General features: G+C 46.3%; 2 protein-coding genes across 2 annotated transcripts; both read right to left on the reverse strand.

Annotated features, from left to right (window-relative positions):
* Positions 1–415: 415 nt before the first annotated feature.
* Positions 416–2,274, reverse strand: LOC105911470 (vimentin-like). The gene is made up of 3 exons (XM_012840268.2): positions 1,740–2,274; positions 789–1,448; positions 416–444 (listed from the first exon to the last, which is right to left on the reverse strand). The coding sequence occupies exons 1-3, from the start codon at positions 2,206–2,208 to the stop codon at positions 416–418; spliced, it is 1,158 nt and encodes a 385-aa protein (XP_012695722.2). The 5' UTR covers positions 2,209–2,274.
* Positions 2,275–6,333: 4,059 nt separating this feature from the next.
* On the reverse strand, positions 6,334–9,264 carry LOC116222854 (vimentin-like). The gene is made up of 2 exons (XM_042709442.1): positions 8,344–9,264; positions 6,334–7,575 (listed from the first exon to the last, which is right to left on the reverse strand). Exons 1-2 carry the CDS (start codon positions 8,813–8,815, stop codon positions 6,869–6,871), a joined length of 1,179 nt encoding a protein of 392 aa, XP_042565376.1. The 5' UTR covers positions 8,816–9,264; the 3' UTR covers positions 6,334–6,868.
* Between the last annotated feature and the right edge of the window lie 5,410 nt (positions 9,265–14,674).

Here is a 14,674-nt window from a genome sequence, read left to right on the forward strand (position 1 = left end):
TCAGCAAGTTCTACTGTGCAATACCAATAATTGTATGCAAATCCAGTTTAGACATGGTTGCAGAGGGATATGTTGATTGTGTTCAGAAGTTAATTTGAAATATGTGAAAGTGACTGCAGATCCACTAAATCAGCAACCCTGCTATAATGTCCTGTTTGTCCTGCGACACCCAAGCACGAAAACACTGTAGAAACTGTAGGAGTGCACTCAAGTCCAGCTTTATTTTAAGTAGCACCTGGGAACACCTTCACATCAAACTCATCTTAGCTGTTACACAAAATGGCGTAAGGAATGTGGGTTCCCCAGACGGGTGAGTTAGCCAGGGCATAGCAGGACATGGGTGCGGTGCAGTGTTGGGTCTCTGGGAATGACAGACAGGCATGGAGTGTCCTGGGAGGGGTGGAGGTCCTTAGGCTCATTCTTGGATGGCTGGGTGGCTCCCGCCTGTGGAGGCAATAAGCACAGTAGCATTATTATTTCATGCCATGCTGATTCTAATCATGTCTGGAGCACAACAGAAGTGGTAATGGGAAAGACTGTCCTCTGCACAATTCACTTTGAATATAGGTGACCAAAAGAGTAAATTGGTTCTGTGGCCATTCAAAATAGCTTTTCCAGAGGAGTTCTGGTTTGAAGCTGTAGCTCAGTTCAGGTCGTCAAAAATATTTGTCCATTATATGGGAGTGGGAAAATGGTAAGATCCTAAAATACAGACCCTAAGCATGGAAGTCAAAAATGCTTCTATGCCAAACAGTAATGTTGGATGTAGTTAAGTATGGGTGCCTTACCTTCTGTAGAGATTCCCAGTCTCTTCTCCTCGCTTTCCAGCAGCTTCCTGTAGGTGGCGATCTCAGCATCGAGCTTCAGCTTGATGTGCAGCAGCTCTTGATAGTCCTGCATGTATTTGCTCATCTCCATCTTGGTCTCACAGAGCTGGTTCTCCAGTTGATCAATGATGTCCTCCAGTCCTGCCACCTTGTCTTGGTGATTTGCCTCCATGTCTTCCAGCTGTGCTTCCAGAGCAGAATTACTGGCTCTCAGGCCATCAATCTGATTCTGCAGTTCAGTCACCTGACTGTGGAAGGTGGTGATCTCGTCCTTCATGGTCTTCATCTGGTCCTCATGTTTGCCAGCTGTTTGTTTCAGTGTGTCGAATTTGCCCTTGTACCACTTCTCTGCTTCCTGGACATTGCGAGCAGCCACTGCCTCAATCTCAGCACGCATGTTGCGCAGGTAGGCAGCCAGGTCAGGCCGGTCTGAGTCTAGCTCCACAGTGACCTTGGATTCCTCAATCTGCTTCATGAGATAAGCCACCTCTTCATCATGCAGCTTCTTCAATAACTCAATCTCGGCCAGCAGCTGTTCCACACACCTCTCCAGGTCGGCTTTCTGCAGCGTGGCATTATCCACATCCTGACGGAACTCTAGCAGGATCATCTCTGCCTCCTCTGGAATTACAGATTGGGTAAGAGATAGTCAGCATTGCACTGCATTGTTGTAGGGCTGGCAACTCTAGACACTAGAGGAGCTATAAGACCTCACATCTTAGTTGCTCTTGGCTTACTACCTCGTAATATCACTTGAACTATTGCTTCATTGTTTTCTAGTTGTAGCAGCCAAAGACCAAAGTATATACTGAATGGTGCTAGGTAACAGTATTGATGGGTATGACCCATTTGCTATAATACTGATTAATAAACCAGCAAGGTTCTAGTTCTAGCTCATCCCTCTCAGCTTACCTTTGAGGGCCATCTCCTCCTCCAGTTTGAGCCTCCACACGTCTATCTCCTCCTCGATGTAACCCCTCTCAATGTCAGCTGCGCCCTTTTGTGCAGTCAGGGCCTCAATCAGGTCCCTCATCTCCTTGAATTTGATCTCATACTCTTCTCCGAGACCACCAGGGCCTCCCTTGAAGCGGCCCTGCAGTGCGGCCAGCTCTGCCTGCAGCTGGGCATTCCTCAGTTCCAGGGCCTGCACCTTCCCAATGTAACCGGCAAAGCGAACATTCACCTCATGCATTTCCTCCTTCTCGTTTGCATGCTGCTGGATCTCTGTGCCAACCTCAACAGCAGACAGACCACCCTGGTACCCATTACGACCGCGGCTGTAGGAGGATCCCTTACAGCGGGAAGGAGATGGACTTTGCACCCGCACCCTGCTGGAGTTGCTCACCGATAGGGACTTCTGGGAGTATGAGGAGCCTCTCATGTTTCTGCCTTTTGTGTTGCTTGCTAGATAGTAGTTCCACCACAGAGAGAAGGGCCTCTTCTTTGCGTGTTCCCCAGGAGCTGGCCGACCTTGCTACTGACAGTCATGGTGCTGGATTCTTGGCTTATATAGGGCCACTAAGAATCTAACACCCCTCTTTGAACCCCTCACAGGGTTTTGACATGTTTTAATCTGTAGTTCACAGGAGGGTATCAAAGTATCATTGAAAAATAGCATTTTAATGTATATATACTTTGTGCTCATTTTTCTACACCTTGTTGCCACAGGGCTTTTGTATCAGTCTATTTTTTACCACTATGCACAATTGCAGTATAGTGAAAGACGGGCTAAACATGACATTTACACAATACTCCATTCACCTCAGGTACAGTCATCTTTACAGTGTGTGTTTCGTACACCAGTGTTTCATGAAAATGTATGATTTCCTTGTTGAATTTTTATAAAGGGTAAGCTTTTCAGTATTATGGTTTTTAATCACTTAACCAACTAATTATTTAGTTTCATCAGTTTGATTGATTTCTTTGAATCCATATTCTGCTATATTTTTCCTTTTGTCTTTGCTGGACACCTGTTTAAACCTCGTGAAGAGGTGTGCAGTTTTTTATAAGGACACCTCTTCACATCTTTCAGCCAATTAGGGATGCACTGAACCATCTCCCTCTGAAGAACTACTATAAATAAAAAATAAAATATGGCTGTTTCAGCCCAACCCTTCTTTTGTTCTGCCGCTCTGAAGACTGAGAATACTAGCAGCTGTGGGTGTGTGAGTGATAGCCACATAAAGAAGCCATGTCCTTGTCACAGTAGTCAATCTACATCTCGTCACTAGAGTCACTATTGGTTTCTCGGCCTCTGTGAATGTAGTAAGTGCATATTTTACTTATTGCATAGGTCCCCTCCATCAGTCATATGCAGGTTTTCCTTCTTCACACTCGAACGGCCAATTCAGATCTTCAGACTTGCACACTCAGGGGACCTCACATGTTTGTTGTTATTAAGTCTGAGACTTCTTTCATCATTATATTTGACCAATGTTGAAATTGACAAACACACTATAGGTCTAGCCTGAACACGTCTGCAGATGATTCAACAGTACTTTTATGGATCGCTTACATCATACTTGAGATGAGGAGTTAAGGAGTTGAGGCCTTGGCCTCAGTGTTCGGCCTATGACGGAATACTGGATGCCATAACGGCAGCAATCAGTATGTATGTTCATAAACTTTAGGCTATATGTCTATACAGTGGTTCTGTAGGCCAAGGGTTCGATGGATGCTGGCTCACAAAACAGCTTCAGACACATCTATACAGCTATGTGGGTGGACTTAGACATGAAGAGTTTTTTTGGCTGAGATAACTGGACACTTGTTTAGCTGGGTGTGTTTGAAAAGTTTATTATGTTTTGTGAAGAACGAAATTTTCTGAAATATATCGTGAAGGAACGAGGCGGCCACCCCACATTTTTTTGGGATGTGGCGACTGGACTTGGTGGTGAAGAACGTGCAGGAGATGGTGCCTTCTTTTATACAAAAAATATTCTTTTTATTTAACAGGGGGACTCAAGTATCGGCCCCCAAACATGTGTCCACAAAATAAACCGACATAAATCACAACGACAAACGCCCTTGAAGTGCTACATTCAACTAGGCACAATTCTACTGAACACATTTCTCTAAGCACAGATTCACTATGCACAGATTCACAAGTCACAGATTCGCTTTGCACAGATTCACTAAGCACACAAACTGGGCACACAAACCGGGCACACAAACCGGGCACACAGTGTTCATGCATCTAAACACTGTCTTTCACTTCACCTTGCAACAGGTAAGTGTTTTCTATGTGTATGCTTTCTCCAAACTCTCTCAAAAGCTCTCTCTTAATCCTTGCATGAGTCACTCTGTAAATAGGCTGGCCACTTGGCTAAATTGGTCCAATTAGCTCCACTTGGAGCCAACCACTGTTGTGGGCAGCCCGGACCCAACCATTGTGGTGGGGGAGTTCACCCCACATAAGGGCCAAACTCCTCACCAGTGCGTCACGGTGAGAAGGGGGGAAATTCACCTTCTCACATATATCAAATGAAAAATGTGTGTGTTGAAGGTATTGCTTCTAGCATGACAAATTAGTAGACTGGTGTAACCTGGTCTCTCAGGGCTTCAGCACTTTGTGCCAAGAGTTCACAGTCTGAAAGCAACTCAGTGCAGCTGCACACTAAAAGCATGTCAAATGGATCGCTTACGTTTTGACAGAATACTGGATGCCACAACAGCAGCAATCGGCATGTATGTTCATAAACTTTAGGCTATATGTTTATACAGTGGTTCTGTAGGCCAAGGGTTCGATGCCCAGGGAGCACACATGCTAGTGAAAAGGTACATCTGTATCATATCGTAAGTTGCTTTGAATTAAAGTGTCTGATAAATGAATAAACCCACATTTCAGTTCTCGACGATGAATCTTTCAAGGTGCAGGAGACCTAATTGTGATCACATTGTTGTTTCAGATGTACCAATTTAATCACAGATTTTTCTCCTAAAACAGTTTCACACAGAAATGAGATTATGAATGAGGCAGGTAAATGCACTTTATTGTGAAAATGTGTGCCTCATCCCCAAACACCAGGGTTTTCTTGAGAGAGACAGAAGAGGTAATATTGAGATGTTTAAACATTTAGTAAAAACTGAGCATGATTTGTGACCCTGTTGAGATCTCTCCTTCAACACCAAAGAAGATATTTGGTCCATATAGAAATCTGAAAAGCAGGGTATTTAAGCCTAAATCTCACGTTTAATCCCATTGATTTCTAGCAGATCTAAGGAGATGAAGACATCTCTCATTTCTTATGGGTATGTAAATATAATTCAAGCTTTTTGAGGCTGAAGCTGGTCGGATCCACAATAATGACCGATCTGAAGTGAGCGATTTAACAAGTGCAGCCCACAGTCTTGTTGATTTTGGTTAGGACTAGCATCTCCGATGTCACCAGACACAAGTACAGAAAGCTTATTTTTGGAATAGAAAACCAACTCTCCCTTGTACCAAACTGGAGGATGAATGCACTATAACCTCCTATAACCTCCTGTCCACTGAACACAGGGAGGTCCTGGAGGCTCTACCAGAGACGCCTGCACAGCAGCTGCCCCTTGTTTTTGAGAAGAAGAAGCCCATTCCTCTCAAACTTCTTACGCTCAAAATTGTAAGTCTGACATCATGTGTGTATGTCATGAAACACAGACATTGCAGTTAATTTCAAATCCAACTCCAAATACATTTCAGAATGTTCTGTGTTCCCCATCCCACTGTCCATGTCTTCCTCTCACGCCAGGCAACACCAAGGAGCTGCGTGAGCAGGAGCGCTTGAAACGCAAGTACAAGAAAGAGTTTAAGGACATGCTCTTCCTGAAGCAGGAGATGTCTGACGTCAAGAAAAGTTGTGTTAGTACGGCTCAAATCGGTTCTGTTCTATATCCACAGGGTGGTACCAGAACACACAGCAGCTTTTGTAATAGATGTGAATCTGGATACACTGGAGAGTTTGTCTGTTTTTAAAAAAAAATATTTACTAGAGCCTTTTTTAATGCTGTGTGTTTTGCAAGCTAGGCCTGAGAGCTTTTCCTTTAAAACCTACCCTTATCCTCTGCATTTCCCTGTATGTTTAGCCAAAGACATTCCAACCTCCTTCAAGGTCTGCTTTCAGGAGGAATTTTGATTGGTTCAGAAATGTCAAATGCCAGTATTTCCTGTAATTGCTCCCACACACATTTTGTCCACATGTTATCACAGAGAGACACATGTTCGCAAGACCAGTGAGTTGGTGGTACACTAGCAACTGAGTGGAGAGCTTTTCAGATATTTTAACAATAATAGGCATGGTCTTATCTTTCCTTTGAGTTTGTGTTTGCTGTGCAATACCAATAATTGTATGCAATTCCAGTTTAGACATGGTTGCAGAGGGATTTGTTAACTGTGTTCAGAAGTTCATTTTAAATATGTGGAAGTGGCCACAGATGCACTAAATCAGCAACCCTGGTATAATGTCCTGTTTGTCCTGCGACACCCAAATCACACACGAAAACACTGTAGAAACTGTAGGAGTGCACTCAAGTCCAGCTTTATTTTAAGTAGCACCTGGGAACACCTTCACATCAAACTCATCTTAGCTGTTACACAAAATGGCGTAAGGAATGTGGGTTCCCCAGACGGGTGAGTTAGCCAGGGCATAGCAGGACATGGGTGCGCTGCAGTGTTGGGTCTCTGGGAATGACAGACAGGCATGGAGTGTCCTGGGAGGGGTGGAGGTCCTTAGGCAGATTCCTGGATGGCTGGGTGGCTCTCGCCTGTGGAGGCAATAAGCACGGTAACATTATTATTTCATGCTTTGCTGATTCTAATCATGTCTGGAGCACAACAGAAGTGGTAATGGGAAAGACTGTCCTCTGCACAATTCACTTTGAATATAGGTGACCAAAAGAGTAAATTGGTTCTGTGGCCATTCAAAATAGCTTTTCCAGAGGAGTTCTGGTTTGAAGCTGTAGCTCAGTTCAGGTCATCAAAAATATTTGTCCCTTATATGTTAGAGTGGGAAATTGGTAAGATCCTAAGATACAGACGCTAAGAGTGGAACTCAAAAATGCTTCTATGCCAAACAGTAATGTTGGATGTAGTTAAGTATGGGTGCCTTACCTTCTGTAGAGATTCCCAGTCTCTTCTCTTCGCTTTCCAGCAGCTTCCTGTAGGTGGCGATCTCAGCATCGAGCTTCAGCTTGATGTGTAGCAGCTCTTGATAGTCCTGCATGTATTTGCTCATCTCCATCTTGGTCTCACAGAGCTGGTTCTCCAGTTGATCAATGATGTCCTCCAGTCCTGCCACCTTGTCTTGGTGATTTGCCTCCATGTCTTCCAGCTGCTGTTCCAGAGCAGAATTACTGGCTCTCAGGCCATCAATCTGATTCTGCAGTTCAGTCACTTGATTGTGGAAGGTGGTGATCTCGTCCTTCATGGTCTTCATCTGGTCCTCATGTTTGCCGGCTGTTTGTTTCAGTGTGTCGAATTTGCCCTTGTACCACTTCTCTGCCTCCTGGACATTGCGAGCAGCCACTGCCTCAATCTCAGCACGCATGTTGCGCAGGTAGGCCGCCAGGTCAGGCCGGTCTGAGTCCAGCTCCACAGTGACCTTGGAATCCTCAATCTGCTGCATGAGATAAGCCACCTCTTCATCATGCAGCTTCTTCAATAACTCAATCTCGGCCAGCAGCTGTTCCACACACCTCTCCAGGTCGGCTTTCTGCAGCGTGGCATTATCCACATCCTGACGGAACTCTAGCAGGATCATCTCAGCTGCCTCTGGAATTACAGATTGGGTAAGAGATAGTCAGCATTGCACTGCATTGTTGTAGGGTTGGCAACTCTAGACACTAGAAGAGCTAGTAGAACACCTCACATCTTAGTTGCTCTTGGCTCACCACCTCGTCTATCACTTGAACTATTGCTTCATTGTTTTCTAGTTGTAGCAACCAAAGACCAAAGTACTATATACTGAATGATGCTAGGTAACAGTATTGATGGGTATGACTCATTTGCTATAATACTTAAGCAATATAGTACGAGTGCGAGTGGGGTAGGTAAGGGATATTCCCACGGGTGGTGTTCGGCCGTAGCCACGAGGCCGGAGGCCGAGTGGCGCAGGCAACAACACCCGTGGGAATATCCCTTACCTACCCCACTCGCACGAGTACTATATTGCTTTTATAAAACAATTTTATAGTCAACCAATTAACATTTAAACACGAAGTTATTGATTAAAACATGTTTATTTCGCCATTGTTTCTCCGCAACAAAAAAATAGTTCCATTGTCAACGTCTTTTGGAATTATAAGAACTTTGAATTAACGGTTATCGCTTAATTGTATCAACGTGCTATAGAATGTTTCATCGCGGAGTGATTTATTATTAGCTGTGAAAAGTCCGAGTTGGGATGTCCTGGGATATTCCAACTCATGGAACGTCTCTCGTCCAATCAGAAACAGCTAAATAATTCAATAGAACCCAATTGTTTTATAATGATTAATAAACCAGCAAGGTTCTAGTTCTAACTCATCCCTCTCAGCTTACCTTTGAGGGCCATCTCCTCCTCCAGTTTGAGCCTCCACACGTCTATCTCCTCCTTGATGTAACCCCTCTCAATGTCAGCTGCGCCCTTTTGTGCAGTCAGGGCCTCAATCAGATCCCTCATCTCCTTGAACTTGAGCTCATACTCTTCTCCGAGCCCACCAGGACCTCCCTTGAAGCGGCCCTGCAGTGCGGCCAGCTCTGCCTGCAGCTGGGCATTCCTCAGTTCCAGGGCCTGCACCTTCCCAATGTAACCGGCAAAGCGTACATTCACTTCATGCATTTCCTCCTTCTCGTTTGCATGCTGCTGGTGGATCTCTGTGCCAACCTCAACAGCAGAGACACCACCCTGGTACCCATTACGACCGCGGCTGTAGGAGGATCCCTTACAGCGGGAAGGAGATGGACTTTGCACCCGCACACTGCTGGAGTTGCTCACCGATAGGGACTTCTGGGAGTGTGAGGAGCCTCTCATGTTTCTGACTGTTCCCGGGCCTTTTGTGTTGCTTGCTAGATAGTAGTTCCACCACAGAGAGAAGGGCCTCTTCTTTGCGTGTTTCCCAGGAGCTGGCCGACCTTGCTACTGACAGTCCTGGTGCCTGATCCTTGGCTTATATAGGGCCACTAAGAATCTCACACCCCTCTTTGAACCCCTCGCAGGGTTTTGACATTGTTGATTCTTCTACACCTTGTTGCCACAGGGCTTTTGTATCAATCTATTTTTACCACCATGCTTAATTGCAGTATAGCTAGAGACGGGCTAAACATGACATTTACACAATACTCCATTCACCTCAGGTACAGTCATCTTTACAGTGTGTGTTTCGTACACCAGTGTTTCATGAAAATGTATGATTTCCTTGTTGAATTTTATAAAGGGTAAGCTTTTCAGCATTATGGTTTTTAATCACTTAACCAATTAATTATTTAGTTTTATCAATCTGACTTATTTCTTTGAATCCATATTCTGCTATATGTTTCCTTTTATCTTTGCAGACTGTCTTTGTTGGACACCTGTTTAAACCTCATGAAGAGATGTGCAGTTTTATGTAAGGACACCTAATCCACATATTTCAGCCAATCAGGGTTGCACTGGATCATCTCCCTCTGAAGAACTATTATGAATAAAAAATAAAATGTGGTTGTTTCATCCCAGCCCCCTTCTTTTGCTCTGCTAGCAGCTGTGGGTGTGTGAGTGATAGCCACATGAAGAAGCCATGTCCTTGTCACAATAGTCAATCTACATCTCGTCATTAGAGTCACTATTGGTTTCTCGGCCTCTGTGAATGCAGTCCGTGCATATTTTACTTATTGGATAGGCTCCCTCCATCAGTCATATGCAGATTTTCCTTCTTCACACTCGAACAGCCAATTCAGATCTTCAGACTTGCACACTCAGGGGACCTCACATGTTTGTTGTTATTAAGTCTGAGACTTCTTACATCATTATATTTGACCAATGTTGAAATTGACAAACACACTATAGGTCTAGCCTGAACACGTCTGCAGATGATTCAACAGTACTTTTATGGATCGCTTACATCATACCTGAGAGGAGGAGTTAAGGAGTTGAAGGCCTTGGCCTCAGTGTTAGGCGTTTGACAGAATACTGGATGCCATAACAGCAGCAATCAGTATGTATGTTCATAAACTTTAGGCTATATGCCTAGACAGTGGTTCTGTAGGCCAAGGGTATGATGCCCAGGGAGCACACATGTCAGTGAAAATGAACATCTGTATCCTGCTGTAAGTTGCTTTGAATTAAAGTGTCTGATAAATGAATAAACCCACATTTCAGTTCTCTGATGGATCTTTCAAGGCGGAGGAGACCTAGTTGTGATCACATTGTTGTTTCAGATATGTACCAATTTAATCACAGATATTTCTCCTAAAACAGTTTCACACAGAAATGAGATTATGAATGAGGCAGGTAAATGCACTTTATTGTGAAAATATGTGCCTCATCCCCAAACACCAGGGTTTTCATGAGAGAGACAGAAGAGGTAATATTGAGATGTTTAAACATTTAGTAAAAACTGAGCATGATTTGTGACCCTGTTGAGATCTCGCCTTCAACACCACAGGAGATGTTTGGTCCGTATAGAAATCTGAAAAGCAGGAGATTTAAGCCTAAATCTCACGTTTAATTCCATTGATTTCTAGCAGAAACTAAGGAGATGAAGACATCTCTCATTTCTTATGGGTATGTAAATATAATTCAAGCTTTTTGAGGATGAATCTGTTAGCAGTCAAATCCACGATAACGACTGATCTGAAGTTTGCCATTTAACAAGTGCAGCCCACAGTCTTCTGGATTTGGTTAGGATTAGTGTTATGTTCACATAAATATCTACTATGGGAACTACTTTTAGTTAAAGTTATAGGAACGTCTCGGTTACTTACGTAACCTCGGTTCCTTAAGCAGGAACCAGATATAACACAATGGTACATGACGAATGTCATGGCTACAAATCGAAGCATTTATCTATTCACGCCTGAAAGGCCGCGAGATCTGTCAGCGCGCGCTCCTGGCCCCGCCTGCCAGGAGTACTATAATACCATTACGCGCGCCCAGATCTGCCTTGGAAAGAAACTGAGCAAGACAATCAGTCCAAGGTAACACTGTACACGCCAACCTTGTTATATCTGGTTCCTGCTTAAGGAACCGAGGTTACGTAAGTAACCGAGACGTTCCTTATCGCAGTTCACTGCGATATAACACAATGGGACCCTATACATTCCCGCGTGATAATACAGTGGCAGCCAATTACACACACCAGCTCTACTGAAGCCTTTGCCCTCATAGAGGTTCATACGGCCGCTGGCGGTGAACATATTAACAGGGCAACCTTTGTCATAGGCGGCAAGGATCGCGATCCTGCGCCTGTAGGAAACCACCCTGGAGTGTTTCATGTGCAACAAACATGTAGACACCGATGAACACACTTATCATATACATCGTTCTCAGGTCAGGGGATTCAGAGATCGCTCGCCTGCAGAACACCAAGAATTTAACAGGGCCACCTTTATCATAGGCGACAGGGATCCGTGATCCTGCGCCCGTAAGAAAACCCTGGGATGTTTCATGTGCAACATAACATGTAGACACTAATGAACACACTTATCATATCTATCGTTCTCAGGCCAAGGGATTCAGAGATCGCTTGCCCGCAGAACGCTATGAAGAAAACTAGGTTCAGCCACATCTAACATATAGAATCTAATGAAAGTGTGGCGAGAACTCCAGCTTGCAGCTTTGCAAATATCTTCCACTGAGACGCCCTTTAGTAAGGCCCAGGAAGACGAGACCCCCCGCGTAGAGTGCGCATGCAACTTCTCCGGGGGATCTAAAGACAAGCTCTTATAAGACAACACGATAGCCTCTACTATCCAACGGGAGAGGCTCGGTTTTGATAGAGGTCTGCCTTTTGCGCGTGCACCGAAGCACACGAATAGCTGATCTGACTGTCTGAAAGCTCTAGTGCGCTCTGCGTAACAGCGGAGAGCGCGCACTGGACAGAGTTTATTCAAACGTTCCTCCTCTGCTGACGCAAAAGGAGGAGGCGAGAAAACTGCTAATTCAATCACCTGATTGCGGAATGGGGTTACCACCACTTTAGGTGTGTAAGCAGCATTAGGTCGCATAACCACTCTGTCACCAGCGATCGAGAACTGAAGGCACGATGGACTGACTGACAGGGCTTGCATGTCACCAACGCGTTTTGCTGACGTTAACGCCAGCAGCAGCGCGGTCTTTAAAGAGACAAACTTTATGTCCACTGTCTCCAGGGGCTCGAACGGAGGCCCTGTGAGAGCACGTAACACCACTAGCAGATCCCAAGAGGGTATGAGGTGTCTCTCTGGCACCCTGAGCCGTCTCACCCCCGCCATAAAGCGTGACGCTAGCGGGTGACTGCCAGGAGAACTGCCATTAATGCCTGCGTGGCAGGCTGAAATGGCAGCCATGTACACTTTGAGAGTAGAAGCCGCCTTCCCCTCATCAAACAACTGCTGTAGGAATTCGAGAATAACGCCCAGCGCGCAGTTAACGGGGTCGTGCTGACGCGCAGCACACCACTGCTCAAAACTGCGCCACTTCAGCGTATACAGAGCCCGTGTTGATACAGCTCGGGCACTCTGTATTGTAGCCACCACCGCGTCCGACAAGCCTGACGCTATGAGCCTGCACCTTTCAGGTGCCAGGCTTTGAGACGCCACCACTCCGGATGGGGGTGCCACACCGTCCTGTGCGCCTGCGTTAGGAGGTCTCTCCGTAGAGGCAGCTCCCAAGGCTGCTGCACTGACATATTGACCAGATCTGCCACCCACGGCTGGTTGGGCCAGTGGGGGGCTATCAATATCAATTCCCTGCCCTCGCCCGCAATCCTGCACAGCACCTGCTGGAGGAGCGGGATCGGGGGAAAAGCATATAGGGGTAGGGCTGGCCACTGGTGGCCCAGCGCGTCTATGCCTAGTGGGGGATCGTCGCCCCCTAGCGAGAACCAGAGCGGGCAGCAGGTGTTCTGCCTGTTCGCGAACAGGTCCACCTGCGCCTTGAAAAAACGCACCCAGATCTGACCTATCACTTGTGGGTGAAGGCACCAGTCTGCTGCTCGAGGATCGCCCCTCGATAACAGGTCTGCACCGTAGTTGAGGTGGCCTGGTATATGAACTGCCCTGAGGGACAGGACGTGTCTCGCTGCCCACAGGAGCAGGCGAGTCGCCCAATGGTGTAATGACGGGGAGCGCACTCCGCCCTGGCGATTTATATATGCCAAGGTCGCAGTGTTGTCCGTCCTCACTAGTACATGCTGATCACTCTGTCACAGACCAGAGACCGTTCACGCCTCTCCCTTCGCAGACCGCTCCCCAGCCTTTGGTGGAAGCCTCTGTGGTCACCACCACGCGACGCGACACTATGCCCATAGTGCCTGACGCGGCGAGAAACCAGGGGGTTCTCCAGATCGCCAGGGCTTTCCTGCATCTGGAGGACACCACTACTCTGCGATGCCTGTCTGTGACTGCGTTGAGCTTCAGACAGGTACCATATTTGGAATGGCCGCATACGCAACATCCCTAACGGGAGCGCTATAGCGGCCGACGCCATCATTCCTAACAGGCGTTGGCAGCGCAGCGACGAGACTGACTGTCCCCGTCGGAACTGGCGCACGCATGCTTTGATGGCACTTATCCGTTCTTGAGACAGCCTGACCTCCATGGAGGTGGAGTCTAAGATCATACCCAGAAAATGCGTAACTTGCCTGGGGCAGAGAACGCTTTTCTCTCTGTTTACAACAAAACCCAGTCGATACAGGTGCGCCGCCACTAGATGGCCATCCTGCACCGCTGCAGCTTTTGAATGGGAAGCAATTAACCAGTCGTCCAAATAGTTGTACACGCGTAAGCCGCGTAGACGTAATGGGGCGATAGCTGCCTCTACGCACTTTGTGAATACCCTCGGCGCTAGGGACAGGCCGAATGGGAGTAATAATAATAATAATAATAATACATTTTATTTCACAGCGCCTTTCAAGTCACTCAAGGACGCTTTACAATTTAAAACAGGAGCAAACAAATAACAAAACAATTAAAATTAAAAGTGCAAGTAAAAACAGCATGGCAACTACAGTGAAAATGCAATCCTGAAAAGGTGGGTTTTGAGAGAGGATTTGAACTGAGGGAGGGAGTCAATGTTTCGGATGTCAGGTGGGAGTGAGTTCCAGAGTTTGGGAGCAGAGCGGCTGAAAGCTCTGCTCCCCATGGTGGTTAGCCGGGCAGAGGGGACAGTTAGGTGGATGGAAGAGGAGGATCTGAGGGAGCGGGTGGAGGTGGCAGTGTGAAGGAGGTCAGACAGGTAAGGAGGGGCAAGGTTGTGGATGGCTTTAAAAGTATGAAGAAGAATTTTAAAGTTGATACGGAAGTGAATTGGAAGCCAGTGGAGTTGCTGTAGGATGGGGGTGATGTGGTGGAAAGAGGGGGTGAGGGAGATGATACGGGCAGCTGAGTTCTGGACCAGTTGGAGCTTATGGAGGGATTTCTGGGGGAGACCAAAGAGGAGAGAATTACAGTAGTCGATACGGGAGGTGACAAGGCTATGTACAAGAATAGAGGTGGTGTGGGGGGTGAGGGAGGGACGGAGGCGATTTATGTTACGGAGATGGAAGTAGGCGGTGCGGGTGGTGATGTTGATATGAGATTTGAAGGAGAGTGAGCCGTCGACGATGACACCCAGACTCTTTACCTGGGGGGAGGGGGAAACTATGGAGCTGTCAATTGAGAGGGAAAAACTGTCAACTTTGAGTAGAGTGGATTTAGTACCGACTAAAAGGATTTC

The sequence above is a fragment of the Clupea harengus genome, chromosome 12 (genome assembly GCF_900700415.2).
Source record: "Clupea harengus chromosome 12, Ch_v2.0.2, whole genome shotgun sequence".
Classification (NCBI taxonomy): domain Eukaryota; kingdom Metazoa; phylum Chordata; class Actinopteri; order Clupeiformes; family Clupeidae; genus Clupea; species Clupea harengus.